Source organism: Emys orbicularis, chromosome 2 (assembly GCF_028017835.1).
Source record: "Emys orbicularis isolate rEmyOrb1 chromosome 2, rEmyOrb1.hap1, whole genome shotgun sequence".
Lineage (NCBI taxonomy): Eukaryota > Metazoa > Chordata > Testudines > Emydidae > Emys > Emys orbicularis.
The window spans coordinates 17317365-17333241 of record NC_088684.1 but is presented as its reverse complement, the minus strand read 5'-3'; the positions used below and the strand labels follow the sequence as shown (position 1 = coordinate 17333241).

Sequence of the window (15877 nt, the reverse complement as noted above, 5' to 3'; positions counted from 1 at the left end):
AAAAAAACTCTCAACAGGAATACCCCGGAATCTTTACTTTCTTTGATTTGTCTTCGAAAATATACTTCTGAAATAAGTGGAGAATATTAGGGTGATGTGCCTTACACCAATCTGACATTTAATTTTTTTTTTTCCAGTTTTTATAATATAAGCTTAAATAAAAGCATGTAAAAGTTTGGGCCAAGGTAAATATGACACACAATGTGCATCTGTATGGATCTCTTCTCAATTTGCTTTCAGGTATGTTTTAATCGCCATGGAGGCACTGGACCAACTTTTAATGGCTTGCCATTCTCAAAGCATTAAACCATTTGTGGAAAGTTTCCTTCAGATGGTGGCCAAGCTTCTAGAGTCAGGGGAACCAAAGCTGCAAGTTCTTGGAACCAATTCTGTGAGTAAACCGTTTGCTAACCCAAATCTGAATCAAGTTCATAGAAGATTGGAGGTGGTGAGAGATTGTCATGCCAGATGTTCAGCTGGTATTCAATCGAAGGAAAAAACGTAATGAAAGCCTGAGATTGCATGTAGTTAGTGCCTGTATGACCCATATGAATGTATCTATAAGCAGCTTAACTATCAAAATAATTCTTATCTATGGATATTTATCCTACTAAAAGTATAAAATGATTTTCATAGTAAAAGTTGGAGGTGAATGCCTCACTCATGAATACAACTGATTTTATTTGGTCTTTTCCCCTTTATGGGGTCCATCCAGTCTTCCTCTGTTTGCACAGTAAAGTAGATTCTGCTTAATAGCAATCCCGATATTAACAACCTTCATTTAATAGTAGCATATCGTCGTGAACAGCTCCCATCCTCTTGACCTTAATGTTAATGGGATTCGGATATTGGCAGCAGTCATGCCACTTACAACTCTTTTTGGAAGAAAGTCCCTGGCTTTTTGGGCATTTAGTAAAATGTTCTCAGACAATTCCCGTTCACATTTTTCTGTTTAAATTCGTGCTCCAAATTGATTTTGCTCAATTGCTTCAGCTTTGTGAATTTGTCTCTCTTTAAGTATTGCGGCAGAGCTCCTTCTCCTCCGCCTCGGTGGGTTCCGCGCTTCCTCTTAGTGGCGGGCTGGGGGATTCCTCTCTCCCTGGGAATTTCCCCACACCCCTGAGTTTACTGCCCCCACATTGTCTGGGCAGGGGTTGCTCCCAGCCTCCCTGACGGGAGGGGGAGGGGAGCCTCTTAGGCTAGGTCTACACTACCCGCCTGAATCGGCGGGTAGAAATCGATCTCTTGGGGATCGACTTATCGCGTCTCGTCAGGACGCGACAATCGATCCCCGAATCGACGCGCTTACTCCACCAGCGGAGGTGGGAGTAAGCGCCGTCGACTGGGAGCCGCGGCAGTCGATTTTGCCGCCGTCCTCACAACAGGGTAAGTCGGATCTGATACGTCGAATTCAGCTACGCTATTCACGTAGCTGAATTTGCGTATCTTAAATCGACCCCCCCCTGTAGTGTAGATGTAGCCTCAGTCTCCGGTAACTACTACGGGTGTAGTGATGGCAGGCCAGGAGCCCAGTTTAGTCTCCCCCCTCTGGCGAGGTCTCTTCTCCCCAAACCTCTGGGGCCTGGAAGGGCTGTACTCCCTGTTGGGCAGGATTTCCCCTGCTCTTCACCTCTGTATCTGTGAGGTCGGTCTCCAGTGTTTACCAGTGTCTGCACTGTCCAGCTCTCCAGTAGCACGCCCGTTCCCCACAGCTCCTGTTGTGTGCACCTATCTGACTGGAGGGGAGGCTTTTAACAGGTTCTGGCAGGCCCTTGATTGACCCTAGGTATCCTAATTAATGTGGAGTAACCCTTGTTCAATTACCAGGGGAAAAGGGACCTGCTTATCCTGGGGCTAATATACCCCTTCTATATACGGCCTTCTATACTTACCTGGCAGGGGCGATACCATGATCACGAAGGTAGTTTTCCCAGGCTGAGGCTTATCCATTGCACTGCGGGTGTGCTGACCCCTGTGATTTCCACAAATGTGGTAGTGGGGGACTGTGTTCGTGCTTTCCCCAGTGTAAAAAAAAAAATTAAAAATCACTCTCCTATAGCCGTCTGGCCTAACCCCGTCACCGTATATATTATTTGTTTGGACTTTATTCTATTTGCACATTACAGATATGATCAAATCATTATCACTCATACCGAAGCTACCACTAATGTTTAGTTCTGTGATCGGTTCCTCTGTCTGTCAAGGTGAGGTCCAATATAGATAGGGTGACCAGATACCAACTGTGAAAAAATGGGACGGGGTGGGGGGTCATAGGCGCCTATATAAGAAAAAGTCCCCAAAAATAGGACTGTCCCTATAAAAACGGGACATCTGGTCACCCTAAATATAGATTTGCCCCCCCACCCCCTGTTGAATGTGACTTCTGGCATTAGAAAATTGTCATCTACAATATTTAGAAAGATCACTTTGTCCTGAGCTGTCAGTGACTTGGAAACAGGTAATGTAATTTTTGACATAGAGTAGCCACTCCTCCGTTTTGCTCACTTGATCCTTCCTAAATAGGCTATAAAAAAATCCATTGATTTTTAGCATATCGGTCATGAAAATCATCCCACCAGGTTTCGGTAATGCTAACTAGATCAAATTTATGCTAATAAATGAGCAATTCGAGTTCATCTTGTTTGTTATCTAGGCTCTGAGCATTAACGTATAGGCAATTCAAATAATTCCTTCTCTTCACAACTTCTAGTTTCATGATTAATTTTATCGTCATCATGATTTTGTGCTCTGAGTGCTCATTTGTGCCTTCTTTTCATCCTCTCCTTTTGTTATTGGGTTAACACCAGTCTGTTCTTGAGGAAACTGGTTCCATTTTCACTGAGGTCATATCTGCACTACAAACTTAAGCCAATTTTATGTAAGACAACATCGAGCCTCCGTATTAAGTTGATCCTTCGTGTCCACACCACGCTCATTGTGTTGGTGGAGTGCATCCTCATTAGCAGCACTTGCATCAATGCACAGACCAGTCCACCATGGATAGCTGTCCCACAGTACAACTAACCACAGGATGTTTTGGGAAGGGCTTGCAACACCTCATGGGACTGAAACATTGTTGCGGGGGGGAATGGAAATATGTCTTCGGCCTCCCATGATGTACTTTCCCTCCCTCCCTCCCTCCCTCCCTCCCAATATCAACGGCAAACAGCCCATGTTTTTTTGCGCCTTTTTCTGAAAGCCTGCCTTACCTGCACATACACCATAGCCTGAGAAGCATGGAGCCTGCTCAGCTGTGCACACTTGTTGTGAGCATTACTAACACTGTGTGCCTTATCCTGCAGTATTTGCAGTGCAGAGACAGGAGCCGTCACATGGAACATTGTGATGTCATGCAAGCAGCCTGCTGCCTACTGCAAGCCATAGAATGAAACAAAAGTGTTTACTTTTATTTGTATACACACAAAGAAACTGAAAGAACAGAAACATAAGTTAACCTTGGGCAAACTGGCTGATAAAATTGGGAGGGGAGAAACCAAGTAAGTCAGATTGTTTTTTGAAAGCATGGGTAGCATCAAAGGTCAAGGATGGGCTCCTTTTGTTCTGTGTATCCTCCCCTAGGGTTGAGTGGAAGGGATACTGAATTCCCCACTGCCTCCTGGAACGTTTGGGGCAGGGGGTTTGTGAACAGGGTAATGCTTGCAGGCAGTTCTGCAAGGCCTCCAGATGGAGTCTAGCCTCAATCTGTTTTTCTTGAAGCTCAACCAGATATCTCAATATGTCTGATTGGTCCTTCATAATCCGCAGCATCTCTTCCTGTGAGGCACGGTCCTGGGATGCTCTCCTGCTCTCCATGTCCACGTCCAGTTTCTCGGAGAGTGAAATCCTCTAGGCTCTGAGCTACGTCTCAGCTGTCCCTGAGGCATTCATTATCTTGCTGAACATGTCATCATCCTGTGTCCTTTTTTTTCTGCCTTTTGATCTGCGATAACCTCTCCTGGTTTGGAGGATGCACTGTAGGACAAGCTTTCGGCTATAAGGCATGCAAAGCACAAGGCAACCATTGTTAGCTCTACCCTGCTTCTGGTGCAAGGTTGGTATTTTAAAAAAAAAAAAACACTCCCTTTATTACACTCCAGTGCAAGCCAGAACATAATCAGAATCCCTAGCTATTCAATGAGTCGGTTTACTGTTCCAGCCAACATGAGTATGGCCCCATGGCATGGGCAACGAGCCTTGTGCTGCAACTTGTGGGAAATTCACATTGAGGGCACAAGTGGGCAGGTGAACAATGCCCCCTCCCCCTAGCAACATGGATGTTGCTTGAGAACCAGTGCCAGTGTTAAGACTCCCAAATCGCTGTCTGTTTCTCAGGCGGTTCCATGGGGTGGGGGATAACACAGGAAGCCTTCTTCCTCCCCCTTTCCTTAACGCTGTCTGAATACAGGGGTTCTCAAAGTGGGTGACCTCTCGGCGCTCGCGAGGTTATTACGTGGGGGGGTTGCAAGCTTTCAGCCTCCATCCCCAAATCCCACTTTGCCTCCAGGATTTATAATAGTGTTGAAAGTGTTTTTAATTTATAAGGGAGGTCGCACTCAGAGGTGTCCTGTGTGAAAGGGGTCACCAGTACAAAAGTTTGAGAGCCACTGTCTTAGTAGATGCCAATCCCTGCCAACCAAAGCAATGTCACGTTAGGCAAAGCTTGGTTGAGGGACCCGGAATTCACCGGGAGAGGTGGATCACATGCTCCATTGTTTGTGGTACAAGCACTTGTAATGAAAACTTCCCTGTTTTCTCTAGGTGACCTTATGTGATGTGATAGTCTCCTGAGGGTAACAGAGGCGGCAAGGGAGCAGATGCTGCATGCATCTGGGTACAGACCTGGTCCTTATGCTGCTATGCTGCGTACCAGAATGATACCAGCAGAGTTAATAGTGGAGTGGTATAGGAAAGTGTCCTACCGTGGTAGAAGAAATAAGGCAGTCCCTCCCCAGAAACCTTCTGCAAAGGATTGCAGAGTACCTTCATGAAAGTTTCCTAGAGATCTCCATGGAGGATTCCGGGCCATCCCTGTGCACATAAACAGTCTTTCCCGGGGAGCACCATCTGTGTAGCTGGAGCAGCAACTTCGAAGCAGATAGCCAATGCACCTCATTTTTTGTTCAGATTAAACATAAAGTATAATAGCATGTAAGACCTACAGTTTGTTTGGAAATGTATACTCACCAGAGGTGCCTTCACCGGCATCACGCTCGGCCACCATACTTTCCTGAGACTGGCTGGGCTCTGGGGTTAAAAACAGGTTCTGGCTGTCAGGGAGAATGGATCCACCGCTCATCTGTCTCCTGTCCTCCTCCAGAATGTCCTCCTTGTTGTTTCCTGTGGTGGCCCGGGACTCATACTCCTGGGAGATGTCCACAGTGTGTTTGGGGGGGAGTGGTGGGGTCACTGCTGAGAATCGCGATGTCCAGAGCGGTTACAGCAGAGCATTGTGGGACACCTCCTGTAGGCCGTTTGAGTCAAACTACACAAAGCTGTGTCTACGCTACCTCTCTGTTGACCCATCAATATCAAATTAAGTGCTACGCCTCTCGTAGAGGTGGAGTAATGAAATTGCTGTTACAGGCGACTTAAGTCAGCGGAAGGGACCTGGTAGTGTAGATGCATACATTATTACGTCTATTTAAGGCGGCTTCCATCGACCTAAGTTTGTAGTGTAGACAAGGCCTGAGAGACAGAGGTCATCCAAATGATATAACCCCCTCTTCTGTTCCCATAGAAGGTGGATCATGCACCACAAAACCAAAAGTCTTTTATAAGAATTGATCTGGACAAATTACTTGAATAGGCTCTGAAGATGTTTGAACGTTTGTGAACATGTTAAAATTATGTCCTCCTTTTTTCCTCTTTCCTGAACTTCATGGTTCATTACACTGTAGAAGATTGATTTGTCTAAAAAAGCCATTTTGAAGACAAGAACCTAATTAATCACACTGCCACATAATTAGCAATGCTGTGAAACAAACAATAGGACAGTGGGTATTTGAAGCCTATTCCTGAAGCCCTTAAAAAGAGGAAAGCTTTAAAAAAAAATTATAAAATAGTGTGTCAAGAGAAAACTTTGCTCTGTTGCTTATGTTCTACAGTGAATGTCTGTGGGCTGTTCTCCTTCAGACAAATGAGTGGCAATAGACCTTAGAACATTGGTTTGATTGTTAGTCACTTTCTTACCATGTGACAACCCAGTGTATTCTGTTTCCAGGAAGAACATTTTTGTACAGTATCTCAGGTTTTAGAGCCAGCTTTTTCAGTGATGCTTAGAATATAGTTGTAAGAAATCTGCTAAATTTAAACTGGAACTACAGCTCTCAGTAGGTAAAATGATGGCAGCGAGGTTGTTGGATACAGAACTAATGTTGCAGAGGAAACAGGAGAAAGAGATGCAGGGCAGAGGAAGATAATGAATGGTAACAGTTTCATTATATCTCCCTCAAATACAGAGCTCTCACCTTCAAGTTTGTACAGTGCCCCTGAATTTAAAAAAAATAAAATATCATGGTAGTGACTGCTGCAGATTCCACATGGCTTTTCCAGTCATATCTGGATGACCTGTTGATACAGGCCAGTTCTAAAGTTCAGGGACCATGATGGAAGGGATGCGCTAGATCAGTGTTTCTCAACTTTTTTTGATACCAGGTACCGACTTGCTGCCTTTCTAAACTGTGTCAGGGAGATCTCAGGGATTGGTGCCGGTCCATGGGCTGGTCGTTGGGAAGGGGGAGGGATAGCTCAGTGATTTGCGCATTGGCCTGCTAAACCCAGGGTTGTGAGTTCAATCCTTGAAGGGGCTATTTAGGGATCTGGGGCAAAAATCTGTCTGGGGATTGGTCCTGCTTTGAGCAGGGGGTTGGACTAGATTACCTCCTGAGGTCCCTTCCAACCCTGATATTCTATGATTCTATGAAATACTGCTCTAGACTGTGCTTGGTGATTTGTAAAGAAGTGTCAACTGTATCTTCAAGTTTGGCTCATTTGGGGACTTTGAGATAAGAACATAAGAATAGCCACACTGGGTCAGACCAAAAGTCCATCTAGATGCTAAAAGATACTAATTTCTTGTCAGAGATACAGTTTGAATTCTTAGATGTGGCATCCAGAGCTTTTTCTCTGGTCTGAACTGTTCCATTCCTTTTTTAAACCAATATTTTTGTGTAAGCAACTAAATTTGTGGGGGTCAGTTATCTCCCAAGGCTTCTTCAGCAACTCTCTCTAGTGCAGAAGCCATACAAATATCATCTGGATCACATCACTCACATGTTCTTTTGAATCAAGAACTTTTCATTGTTGTAGCAAATGTTGATTTTTATAGCCAGTAATTGTATAGCAGGGGTCGGCAACCTCTGCCACGCAGCTCGCCAAGGTAAGCCCCTGGCGGGCCGGGCCAGTTTCTTTACCAGCCGCGTCCACAGGTTCGGCCGATTGCGGCTCCCACTGGCCGTGGTTCGCCGCTCCAGGCCATTGGGGGTGGCCAGCACATCCCTCAGCCCGTGCCGCTTCCCACAGCTCCCATTGGCCTGGAGCAGCGAACCGTGGCCAGTGGGAGCCGCGATCGGCCAAACCTGCGGACGCGGCAGGTAAACAAACTGGCCCGGCCCGCCAGGGTGCTTACCCTGGCAAGCCGCGTGCCAGAGGTTGCCAACCCCTGTTGTATAGCATTGTAAAGGATAAAAACACTGTCAACCTTTCTACTCAGTGGGGCTACTAATGCATTTGATAGTTTAGAGTTTGAAAGTTGAAAATAACATTAGGTAACGTTCAGCATTATCCTGTATCATTTATGGACTTTTTTAACTTTTATAATGTTCAAAGCATTTTGTGCAAACCACGTGGCATTAGGGAAATTCTGCTTAAGTTTGTGAATTTTTGTAAATTGAATGCTGCTTGTTAATTTCTGTTTCAAATGCCACTGAGCAATAGGAGATGCCATTATTTGGTACATAGTTTAGATAGACTGTTCAATCTGGCAAGCAGCTCTGTGAGGTTGTTTGATGGGTAGATGCCTTTTTCCCCCAAAAATGTTATGATGCAACACTTTGTTTCAATTTTACATGTTCACGAACCACAAGGTATGCTCTATTTCATGCAATTGCATTTAGATCACTTTGAAATAATGCAGCTGCAAATGGAACAGCTTTTGAAAATAAAATGTACAGCAATTTAACCTTTTTTTTGTTTGTTTTTTGTTTTTAATTAGGATAAAACTGTTGCCAACTCTCGTGATTTTTTTTTTGGTGGTGAATTTTATGACATTTGATATATTTAAACCCCCACTAGCTGGAATCAAGAGATGGTATGACAATCTCAGCTTTCATTTTAATTTTTTTCTAACCTTCATCGTTATAGAGAAAAGGTTAGAAATTTGAAGCCAGTGCACGTTAAAGCCTCAAACTTAACCAGACGGCAGAAAAAAAGAACCCAGCATTTATTACTTTGGCTTAAAACTCATGGCTCTTTTGTATCATGTTTTTTTGGGGCTGGACACATGTTTACATGCTCGAGGTTGGCAATACTGACTTCACAGGATTGGAGAGGAAGAGTCCTCTAGGATCTCCCATGAATGCTCACTCTTTCAAAGGAAATACTTGTGACTGTCCTTCCTCTAGCTGGTGAGGGTTAAAGCAGTTCCTTCTACAGCCTGCCAGTGTTGCTCCGTGTGACCCAAAGTGAATCATTTGCAGCAACATGAGGTCACTCCTTCTCCCTCACCTCCAGGCTCTGATTTCATGGCCTACACAATGCCTTTGGCCTCTGCTGGCCCGGAGAACAGGCTTGTGAACAAAACTGATCACTTTTGTATAGCTTGTTGACCTACCATTAGATTGCAAGGCCAGCTGTCTTGGTCTTCACAGATTTTATAAGATGATGGAAAATTACACTTAAAAAACAAATCCATTAGCTAAGCATATTAATCCAAAATAAGAAAAAATCACTTAGGATCTATAGTTTTCTGAGCTGGGCTGAAATTTTTCTGGAGCATATTAGGGCAAGGCCTATTTACTCCGCCCCCCCTCATCCCCCCGTGTGTTTCCTTTTTGTTTTATTAGATTAACCAAATAAATCAGGATAAATTATTAATTCTGCTCTTATTGTGCAGATATTCTACACTGCATTGCAACATGAGGATTATTTTTTCTGTTTAATGTTTACAAAGTTGAATATTTAAATACTGAACAGCCACTTTTGAAATTTCTGGAGTTAGAAACTAAAAAGCCTTCTAGTTCTCTTTTTGGAAACTTGTTACAAAAAGTTTTCTAACCGTCCTTTTTTTTTTTTTTTTTTTTTTTTTTTGTCCCCTAGTTTGTCAAATTTGCCAACATTGAGGAAGACACCCCTTCGTATCACAGACGCTATGACTTTTTTGTTTCTCGATTTAGTGCCATGTGTCATTCCTGTCACAGTGATCCAGAAACACGAACTGAGTAAGTACCCGTTTATATTGTATTGCTATGTACTCTGTGGAAAACTAAAGCAGAAGAGAAGTATACAATAGTTATAACATTCGGTGATCGTTCAAGGAACTAACATTAGAACCTGTGCATTATTTCAGGAAAATAGGCCACGTACTGCAAGTCTTACTCAGTTAAAACTCCCAGTGTAGTTAAGTTTTACCTGAACAAGGACTGCAAGATTGCACCAAATATATTAAGGGACATAGGGTCAAGCCTACAACCATATGAGTCACATGAGAAGTCAGACCTCACAATTGAAGTATTGATTAACTGATACTTCAATCGGGAGGCCAGGGGGACCCCTGTTGATGCACCTGCTGCTTCTAAGGGGATCCCTGCTGCTACTCTAGGTTGGGGAAGAAGAGGGCCCCATGCTGCTGCCTCTACTTCTCTGGAAGGGAATTGGGTAGACCTCTGCCACTGCGTTTCCAAGAGGGAGGTGAAGCTGTTTGAGGAATGGAGGAGGGGAAGGGCTAATATTGTGGTTCTCCTAGGGCGCCAGGTTCCCTTCTAGTCCTGAGTAGTAGGCTTCTAACAAGTCTTCACTTACAAAGGAAATATTTAGTTTGTATAAGTAATCAAAATCCTTTACTACTACAATAGTACAAAAGTATATTATGGTATAAAATAAACTGTCTAAGCTTAGCTGAATTTTCAGTAGTGAACTTCCAAACAGTTACCTTTAGTCAGTTTATCTAAAGTATAAACATCATGGTGATTTTTGTATGTTAAAACGTAAATAGATATAGGAATGGATTTGCCAGCTTACCATAACATTTTCTGCTTTGTTTGGTAGGATCACTGTTAGTCCATTTTGTGTAGTGGGAGTGTAAGCTGTGGTTAGGGATGGCATTTTGTATATAAATTAGTGTAATTTAAGGGCCAGCATGTCAATAGTGTAAAAACACTTTAATTCATAAAACGTCAGTATATTGCACCATGGGCTTGTTTTTTAGTATTACATAAACACTATGTTTTTTGGTCTTTAGCTCCCTCTAGTGAAGTGTTCTCATTTGTTCTGTAAACTATGTATAAGCATTATTGAAAATACTCAAACATGTTAGAATTTGTGAGAACTTTTTTTATAGAATGATTTATAACTCCACTATATTGTTACCCTTTTTCACACTGTTAGGAGAGTGATGTGCTACCAGTGCTGCTGTCTGGGGCCTCCTTGTGCTTTCTCTCTCAGGTTCTCTGGTCTTTGTTTCTTTCACAGATACACAGCCTTCGTAAAACAATAGCCAGCTAAGCCTCTTGCCTACGTGTTCCTTTGTTTTGGGTGGTGTGCCTGTTTTGGGGTGGGAGGTCACTGTTGCTTCAGCTACCAGGTTCCATAAGGGAGCGTAATGGCCTCTATATTTATTCTGAATGAAAGGTGGGTGTTACACCCACCAGCAAGGTTCATCCCAACCTATAACAATACTGATTTTTCCTGCTTTCATGTATTAGATTGTTCAGCTAGCCTTCAACACTAAAAATCCAAATTGTTGTTAAATATTTATAGTAGTCAGCATTGGGTGGAGGCCTACTCTGCTAGGTGTAGTACAAAAGACACTTTCTTTGCTCAGAGGAGTTTAAGAAATAACTGAAATATTCATCTGAAAGCTGTATATTTTTATTAAGGAAAGCATACTCACAATGCATCTTCAGGGACAACATGAAGCTTCAGTGGTTGCATGGTCATTAAAAATAATCAACACTTATGGCACTTTTTACTTAGAACTCAAAGTGCTTTACGAGTTGTAAAGGTTAGATTAATAGATTCTAGGACTGGAAGGGACCTCGAGAGGTCATCGAGTCCAGTCCCCTGCCCTCATGGCAGGTCCAAATACTGTCTAGACCATCCCATCCCATATGGTCTAGACCATCCCATTCCATATGGTCTTAGTTTCCTTATCAACTTGGACAAGGTCATAAAGCCTGCTGATCATAGAGATGGGGTTGGAACACGACTCTGGTAATTTCCAATCTTGTTCCTCACACCAACAGGAACGGGGATAGGTCCTGGCCTTAAACTAGAGTGTGTCCTAATACGGTTGTCATAAGACTGCAGACTTTGACAAATCATCCAGTAGTTCCAAATATCTAGTCTTTTTGAGACAAAACTAAGATGCAGAAGGATTTCAAGGTTAACATACATCTGATATGCTTACGATATTCAGATGTAAATCCAGCACCTTTTTTTGAGTATTGGAAGAGACCTCTTCTAGTGGAAGCTGGGCCATTCTCCTGTACAGGAATTATGCCAGAAGATGGAGGATTCATGTTCCTTCAGTACAACAAAAGCCCCAGCTTCACGGGGGTTTTCTGCACAACAGTGACAGTAAGGATATGAGGGCTGGGCCTATGGTGCTGCTGTATAGATCCACTGGCCTTTTTCCTCCCACATAGTGCAGGAATAAGTAGCTTTTCTCCCACTGTGATCAGAGGAGAAGTATACCTTCCTCCCGGTGTTCAGGGGCAGGATTTTGGCCTTAAATAATTTGCATTTTTCATGTCTAAGTTTCCTGTCAGCCTGAAGTAACTCTGAATTGATCCAATTTAGTTTACATTATCATTGTGAAAGAGACTTCCCTAAAGGCTAGGATTTTTTTTTTTTTTTTTTTTAATGAAAGCTTAAATTCTGCAGAACCCTACTTTCCAGGACAAGTTTCCTACTCATGTTGGCAAATGAGCTAGCAAATTTTTCAGGACATTAAACAGACTCATATAACTCAGAGTCTCAAGCTCCAAATTGATTCTAAGGGTCAGATTGAAAGAGCCTGTCTGTACAGAAATCTTAAAAACTTAGTTCTCATCACCTCCTTCATAAAAAAAAATTAGATAATCATAGGAGTTAACACAAAAGTTGCCATTAGGATGGACAATGAAGTCACTCAAGACGAACAAGTCTTCACTATGTAAGTACCTTTTGATAGGGGTGATTATTGGTACAACCATTACATGAGCAAAACTTGATTGTACACCAAAGATGTATAACTGAGAATTAAATGAGCATTCTTGATTAAAGTCATGCTAGTTTCCTGTAAAGAATAATAAACATCTCACTTCAAAAATGTTAATATTATGGATGACATTATGTGACTGAAACTTTCTGTGATGGAAGATTAAAATGCAGTGCACTTTAACTGTAATTCCTAGACTACTTAAAATTGGAATTACAAGACTGCACTATACTTGTACTAAAGTAATAAACATGCATTTCTCTAGCTATTTGAAATGCATCCCAATCACTTGCACATGCTGTCTCTACCTCTTACATTAACCATATTAAAGCTGTCTTGCATGAACTCCTAGAAACAGGTTTAGTTCTGGTACTGAATCCTAATTAGACCTGCAATAGATTATTCAGAATCATAGCCCCCTTATTTTCCTCTAACTGTGTGCCTAGTGAATAAAGTGGCATTTATGAAGTAAAGCTTGGACTATTTTAGTTTAGTTTAGCAACTGTAATGTGACTAACAGTTAGCTTAGAGAAGTAAGAATCAAGGCCAGTGACCATATTCCTTTGTGCTGAAATTAAGATTTAAAATGGCTTTAAAGGCGTGATAAAATCTTTATTTTTAAAAAGTCCAATTATGCTAAATCTTCTCACCTCTTATAACTAGTAGCTTTCTTCATTTCAATGTCTCTTCTCAAAATAAGTAAAAATATATATATATATATATATATATATATATATATATATATATATATATATATATATATATAGCCATTGGCGCTTCAACATATTTAATATTTATTTAATATTTATCCGTTCAATGCCACAAATAAGAACCTTTTCTGTATAAAGTTGTGTTTTACATAGTTTCTTCTAAACTACACCTGTATTTATACTTATGGATTAGGAATGTAAAAATGTAACCGGTTAAGCTTGATGCTTATCGGTTTCTGTTAATGATTAAACTCCATCTGGGATCCCGGCGGGCAGCAGAGCGCAGGGCCAGCAGCTGGAATCCCCAGATGCGGGGCTGGCAGCGGAGCCCCGCCTAAAACGTTGGGGTGCTGCAGCACCCCCCGGCATCCATAGTTCCCCGGTTAAACATTTAACCGTGTAACGATTTAGTCGGTTACATGGTTATTGTTTTTACACGTTATTTACATCCTTCTATAAATGGCTTTAATTAATAGGACTAAGTCCTCAGTAGAGGTCCGAGCATATCAGTTTGTATTTTTTTGCAGTCAGCATTTTTGGTGTATTTGGTTGATAAATGGAAGTGCCCTTTCATGTTTAACTTTTATTCATTGATCAAGATACATGTAACTGTTCTAGCAATTCAGGCTGCCTTTCCTTTTCTGGCTTACTTCTGTCATTTCTAATCATTCTTGTAGATATCAACCTGCAAAAATCTTGAAAGATTAGCTCCTTCTTTTTTTTTTGTAAGCCATGCACTTGGTGCTTTAAGAGGCAGTCTGTACAGTTGAACAATTTTATATATTTGCAAATGTGCCTGAAGATCCATATCAGTACAACTTTTAAAGGCCATATATTGTTCTCATGTGTGCATGAGTTGCTTCCATCAGTGTCAGTAGGAGCCTTGTGTCCATTGAAAGGCAATATGTATGTCCTTAGCAGTTTTAACCAGCTTTCCAATTTAATTCCATTTTAGAGCTGAAATGAAATCCAAACTGCATAACCACACTGTCTAATAACGAAATAAATCATTGTCTTATGCTACGTTTCCACCTTTTGAAATTTCTTTTCTCTCCTAGGATCCGGATTGCTGGAATCAGAGGCATTCAGGGAGTAGTACGTAAAACAGTTAATGATGAGCTCAGAGCAACCATATGGGAGCCTCAGCATATGGACAAGATAGTTCCCTCGCTGCTGTTTAATATGCAGAAGATAGAAGACCTTGACAGGTATTCTGCACTAATTATCACTAATTCCGATTTTTTTTAAAGCAAGCTTTTCCTTCCCTGTTAGAGTAGCTCTCATTGTCACTACATACTCTTGATAAACGTGCATAACTTGTAGCATAGATATGGTTAACTGCTAATCTTTGCCTTGATAAACATTTTTTTCAACAATCAATATTTCAATTTTTCCAGATCCCATCAGACTGAAAATTGGTTCACAAATTCTTTATCCAGATACCTTTTAAGCTTTTTGAAATTAAAAATCACTTGTATCATGCAGTGTCTGATATAAAAATCAGCAAATACCATTTTTGCCCAACTAAACAAACCTGTTTAAAGTTGAGATTTTTATTAATGTTTAGGTAGTCCTTAAAGCAGTTTCTGGGATTTTTCTTTTAGGGGAGGAGAAGTGGAAGCAAGATATGGAACTAAGGCACAAATGGCAGTTGAGCACCCAGCTGCTGTTGACTATAAATGGCTCTTTGGCATCTAACTGCCATTCGTACTTTTGGAAAATCTCTCCAAAGATATTTATGAATGAAATCACTGTAGCTCTTGAGAATATACAACAGTTACTTTTCCAGTGCATTTTTGTATGTACCAGAATCTGTATCAAGGTTTTTTTTTTTTTTTTTTTTATATAATATTATTGGAGCCATACAATTGCTGATAAATACTCTTCTGTGGAGCATGTATTACAGGCAAATGTCCATTTGCTAATCCTGTGGAATTGCGTCAAGCTAATTCCATTTGTGGAGGCATTCTTCAACAAATCTTTCTTTGTGGCTGAATCTGCCCCTTTTAAGAGCCTGCCTGTTATTAGCTCCGGTAGACTTTCTACATCTACACAAAGCAGTCATTTCATGCTCTCTCTCGTGCCTTCCTGCTTTTCTTTCCTGAACCTACAGGCCCTTTGTGTTCTCTCCTGCCTCACTTTTTCTTCCATTTCTGGCTGGCAGCACCTTGCTCCCCTTCAAAGCAGCAACAATTTCAAGCTAGGCTGGTACCAATGTCTCCCCACTTCAGATCAGTCATTGCCTACCTGCCCATTTTTCTACATGCTTCTCTGAGAGTCTTTGGAATACAGATTGCCCAGGCCTTTGAGGCACACAGCTGTCTCCATGTGGCTTTTACCCTTGGAAAAGTGGCCTGAAAAAAAGCCAGTTGTTCCCAGGACCCTCGTGTTGCTGCTCTGGACGAGAGCAGCCTAGCCAGCCTCCACTGGCCTTGGGATGTCTGTGCTAGAAGAGAGGACTTCTCAGGAGCAAGTAGACAGAGACACCTCTACATTACCCCCTTTCAAGTTCCTCTTAACCTCTACCTGTGCTGAGAAGCAGACGTATGGTTAACTAAATTAGTACTTACTCATTAAAGAAATGAACGCAGAAAGACTCTGACTTAAATGGGGTTTGGGTTAGGCCTTAAAGGAGGTCATTTCAGATGGACCCTGGGGTAAAATTTATCACTTAGTGAGCAAAGGAAAGTAATATCTGAGGCTAACTGCTTATTTGAAAGATAGTATTCTAAAGACACTCAGCAGAAAAAAA

At 41.8% G+C, this 15877-nt stretch overlaps 1 protein-coding gene and 1 pseudogene across 2 annotated transcripts in view; both read left to right on the top strand.

Moving 5' to 3' along the window:
* The window catches only part of EFR3A (EFR3 homolog A), a 162714-nt gene that overhangs the window by 62427 nt on the left and 84410 nt on the right, over nucleotides 1-15877 (top strand). For both annotated transcript variants that reach the window (XM_065398651.1, XM_065398649.1), the window contains 3 exons: nucleotides 241-391; nucleotides 9316-9437; nucleotides 14184-14333. In XM_065398651.1, coding sequence (XP_065254723.1) covers nucleotides 241-391; nucleotides 9316-9437; nucleotides 14184-14333 — 423 coding nt within the window. The remainder of the gene's footprint in view (nucleotides 1-240; nucleotides 392-9315; nucleotides 9438-14183; nucleotides 14334-15877) is intronic.
* LOC135875277 (U1 spliceosomal RNA) lies at nucleotides 1885-2024 on the top strand (annotated as a pseudogene).